At 34.6% G+C, this 5,087-nt stretch overlaps 1 protein-coding gene across 1 annotated transcript; it reads right to left on the bottom strand.

Moving 5' to 3' along the window:
• LOC107630705 lies at window positions 1-3,580 on the bottom strand. The gene is made up of 8 exons (XM_016333908.2): window positions 3,214-3,580; window positions 2,191-2,483; window positions 1,868-2,017; window positions 1,335-1,766; window positions 1,047-1,196; window positions 817-889; window positions 467-594; window positions 1-344 (listed from the first exon to the last, which is right to left on the bottom strand). The coding sequence occupies exons 4-7, from the start codon at window positions 1,635-1,637 to the stop codon at window positions 467-469; spliced, it is 654 nt and encodes a 217-aa protein (XP_016189394.1). The 5' UTR covers window positions 1,638-1,766; window positions 1,868-2,017; window positions 2,191-2,483; window positions 3,214-3,580; the 3' UTR covers window positions 1-344.

Genomic DNA, 5,087 nt, shown 5'->3' with positions numbered 1-5,087 from the left:
ATATCATGTAATTACATAAAAGTCTCAAATATTTGTCCTCAGATATCCGTTGCTTTTAGTAAAGTTAAGCATCAAGATGATTCAATATAAGTTTAACAACTCAATTTTAAAGAGCATCTAAACACAAGAAGTAAAAGTGTTACGTCTTCCAACACTTCCAGGTTCTGGATGATTTCAGAAACAAAGAATTCCTGTGTTTTCTATGTAAGAGTCATTAACTCTGGAAGCAAATTTGAGGCCCTGTAATCATCTTCTTTCGATCCATAGTAAATGGTCGAACCATCACATGCAGTGCTGAAAGCTTGGAGCTTATGATCATCAACTAAATGAAGGAAGGGATCAATCTGGATACATAAAATGAAATCATTAAGGCAAAATAATACTTTTTTATCTTGAGAGAGTTAGAAGATCAGTTTGCTATTACAAGTTTCTTTCAATTATCATAACAGTAAAAAGAAGATCTCACCTATTTCTTTGTATGTGTTTCCTTGGCACTCGGAACAAGAGATTTGATTTTGTAGGCTTTTGAAGAAAACAAAATCATCGAAAGTGCTAAAGCAAAGAGTGATCTCCGTCGAGATGGTGGCAATGACCCTGCAATAAAAACTAGGAACTTATTCATTCTTGGCATAATTTTCAAACCCACTCCTGAGGCATATGTATCCGGTTTCTAACAAAATAGTTATCAAGAATATTAATACCATGAAAAGACCTGCTTAAGAAACACTACATCTCAAAGATAATTTTGCTATCCACTAAGAACTCAAGTTTTCTAAGAAATACCAAATAACCTATTAGGTGTGACTGAAAACTCACCTTCTTTAAGAGAAATTTTCCACAAAGAAAAAGCAAGTTGAAAACTCCAAACTAGGGCTTCCTGAAAAGAATTCTGCGAAGGCAATAAATTTGCAAAGTTATTTTAAAGGAAAAGGAAGTCTTACTCATTAAAAAGAGAGAATAGAAGAAAATATGACAGTGCCAATAATAATGTAGACAACCTTAAACCTCTTATATATTACAATCATATAACTGAGTCCAGTTAGTACCTTAGCTCTAGAAAAAAGCAACACCAAGCTGTATGTATGAGCAATGGCTTTATAATTTTCAGGCAAATTTATAGGAGAGATAGACTGAACCCAAATTGATGATAGCAATTGATTTATCTGAAGACTACTTAACCTGAGAGCTGCAATTTCCTGCATTCAGGTGAAAAGAAGATCACCAAGTAACCATGATTATAAACCAGATTACAGCTAACATACTCGAGATACTTGAAGTTTGTTTAAAATGCAGGACTAAATTCAAACACACATACTCATCAATGCAAGACTCACCAAATTCCCATTGTCATCATCTGTACTATTTTCATCCACTGTAGCTAGCTGACTCCCACTCCCACTCCCATTCCCATGATGCACATGATTATTAGTCGACTTCAATTTGTTTAGGAACTCGCCAACACCATTAGTTGGTTCAGTCTCTCCAGCATTATTTTCCTTATTATATTGACTTAAATTTTCATTTGAAGAATGTTTATCCGATTTTAGCTTCTCAAACATGGCAGCTGAAGAAGAAAAGACAGAGACTGCTCTAGAGAGTGTTCTTGGAACATCTGATGCCTTATTAGAAGCAAGCATGCCTGCCCCGAGGGGAAACTAAGGTTGGCATAAGAACTACCAAAAAGACACGGTGAGCCGTTGCTTGTGTCTCATGATCTTGATGGACCATAGCCAGGAGTAGCTGATGAAACAATGATTCAGGGAATGCTTGAGGATCAAAAAAGATGATTTTAGTATCAAATTTATTCACAGAACTCAAAGTAGCATACCAACATGATATAGATAGACTATGAATATTCACTCCTTACCTTATTTTGATAGGATAAATTTGGTAAGGAGGCAATAATTTGAGTAGTCTGGTATACAACAGTGACTGTGGTTCTGGATATTGCTGTAATATTTGAGATATTCTCTAACATCACAGCCATAACATCTAGAATAGAGCCTGGTTCTCCAACCTATTCATGTATGGCAGCTTAGTTCCTTTGTGATAAGTCCAATAATGTAAATAAAGTTTAAAAGACCAGATAAAACTACCAAATGTGATAATCACACAAAGCATTTTATCAATCAGTTATTCTTAAAATGTTAAGGAATAAATTTGATTTGAAGTGTGGATAATGTGAGGTACCTTAATTGTCAACTGTACAAGGCACTTATCCACAGCTTCTCTAAAATTCTTATTCCATTCGATTACATCACTTGCTAGATTTTAGTTTTCTAAGGAACATTGTATGCTCTTCCGCAAATGTCTCATCACATCACTTAGAGCACCAATTATTGATACAGAAGGTTGAACCTTTGCATATTGAGCAAGTGAAGTGGTCACCTCAACAATGTCAAGCTGCATTTTGGGTTCTTTGAGGACAATTTTATGATCCAGATGCTTAATTAACATTTACAACAAAACATGAGTGTTTTTTCCTGCAAAAGAAAGAATGAAGAAAAATTAACGCAAAAAATGCCTTGTTAATCAAGAAAAAGATTGTATGACATTATATATGATCAAATAAGAGAAATAATATACCAGAATCATCCATTAAAAACAACATATCCTTTAAAACAGAAAAGGCAATGCCATCATTTATAGACCACAAGTTTCCATTATCAAAGTATCGGAATATGGATTCCATTACATGGCGTATGGTAGAACCATCCTTGGCTAAGTTTACTGAATATAGGTTATATATGATGCAGATGATGGTTATAAAACTAAGAACTAAATTTGGAGCACAATGCTCCCATGTAGAAGCAGAAGCTTCATACTAAGCAGCATGGTGCTATCTTATCTGAGCTTTTTAATTTATAATATCTTGCAATCATAATATCTCAAACAATTTGCAAAAATATAAAAATGCAGAATAACCCCAATAAAACATGAAATTGTGGCAAGAATGAACAAGTAAAATCATGCAAGCATATTCAGACAAGTCATTTCTATTTCCAATTCCATTTTAATTTGCAGGATGCTACACAATGGTACACGAGTCCAGTTAATGTAATAACCAAATGGCAATTGCTTCATTGTCGAAACAAGTATGGTATTAGGCACCAAAAACACATTTGAATGATTACCCTAAGCTGGTTGCTCAATTGGAACTTCAAAGAAACAGAGAAATAGAGACAAGTGAAATATGGAGAAGAAGAAGAATACCAGCAGCAACTCCAAGGAGAAAATAGATCTGAAATAATGGATCGATTCAGAAGCTTTCGACCGTAGAAACTATAGCAACGATGATGACGAAATCTGCGGCGGCAATGGCGGAAACTATAGCAGCAATTGTAGCTACAGAGCAACCAGATTTGAAATCAAAATGTTGATAGAGAAGGTGGCTCGATTCATGAGCTTCCTGCGACAACCGTGGCGGTAACGGTGGCGGTAACGGTGGCGAAACCGGCAACTGCAGCAGCGGCGGACCGGCGAATCCAACGACAGCTATACCGACGGTAGAGAACCTAGGATTTTGTCAATCACTATTCTCTTCTCTTCTCTCATACTCGATGAGTTTTGAAAACTCAATAGTCAATAGGACGTAGTAGTAGAACTGTAGAAGAGGATTTTTTGGGGGGTTAAAGTTTAAATTTTATAAATTAACTATTAAGGGGGATTTTATAAATTGGCATAAATAAAGTGTATTTTGGAGGTTTTTAAAAATTTTTACTAAAAAACTTCCTTAATTAAACATAAATTTTGTAGTGTATATTCTATGCTTTGACTGCATCATAGGCTTCGTGTAACTGTTGCGGGCTTTTAGTGGGCAGCATCATAACTCTGCATACATAAGAACCTCTTAACCGTGAAAAATATTTTCATTCCTGTTGATAATTGACAATAATACCTCCACGTGTGTTGATAAAAGCATCAATAAAAACCAATCTTGTCAGGTTGAAACCCTCCACTCCAACAGTGTTGTTGATGGCATAGTTGCCTCTTTAAAGGTGCAATGTGTTTCAATCTAAGTGTATCTGTTATGCACGATTAAAACTAAATTTTCTTTAATATTCATATATTGTTTTGCAGGATTTGTACATTAAAATAACTGACCTTGAGAGATTGTACAACAACATGAAAGGAGAGATGACCATTCTTCAAGTTGCAGTATTGGACCTTGGAGACCGGCCAGCAGCTCCTGATCAAATGCCACAACGGCATGTTCTAGTTGACGCGGTCAAATGGAAGGAGGTACTTGAGAAAGACTATGCAAACGTAGAAGAAAATACTGATGTCATTCTTGGTGGAAGCGATCCTGAAAATATTGGTACTTTCCTAAATGAAAAATCTCAAAAGATAACTATTATCAACTTGGACGAAGAAATTATAGCACAATCAGGAAATGCCAACTATACTCGTACCTATCTTCATGAAAAGGTATATCCTTATATTAGCTACTTGTTTTCATTTGCAGCATTCGTATATTTTAGTTATTAATTTTTTAATTATTTTTTTTATAAAATTCGTGTAGGCAAAAAAAAGCATCCAAAGCTGCCTTGAACTCGTCACCCAAATGTCACAACTCAAGTGAAAATTTCTGTTATGGACGAAAGAGGGGCAGACCTAAGAGATCTAATGGACCTAGAATACTATTAGCTAAAATTGGCTGTGTACTCCCAATTGAACTGAAGTCTAAATTCCGTCCAACTAAGGAAATGCAGTTGACACTACAATAATGTCAAATATCACTTTATGTATTTGGCCACAACCTATATGAAGGGTAAAAACATTCACTTAGCTACTTAACAAAAATAAAATATAAATATAAATAAGTTAATTATTGATGTTGAATATTTATTTCTGTGTCTTTTGTATTTGTAAGTTTTTATACAACTACAACTTTGTTGTATCTACACAGGAAAATTCTGTTCAAAAATAAAAATATTGAGATGAGTCGAGCAGATTTCAGTGTCTCATTGAAGTACACTCTAATGTAAGTAAATACGGTAACTTTTATTAGGTTTGTGAAAAATATGCTTTAGTTATTAACATGTTTATTTTCATGTAGATTTTAATGCTGGCTTCCCTTAAAACAA

This window comes from Arachis ipaensis, chromosome B03, assembly GCF_000816755.2.
Source record: "Arachis ipaensis cultivar K30076 chromosome B03, Araip1.1, whole genome shotgun sequence".
Classification (NCBI taxonomy): domain Eukaryota; kingdom Viridiplantae; phylum Streptophyta; class Magnoliopsida; order Fabales; family Fabaceae; genus Arachis; species Arachis ipaensis.
Note: the sequence above shows the minus strand (reverse complement) of the source record. Positions and strands in the feature narration are given on the sequence as shown.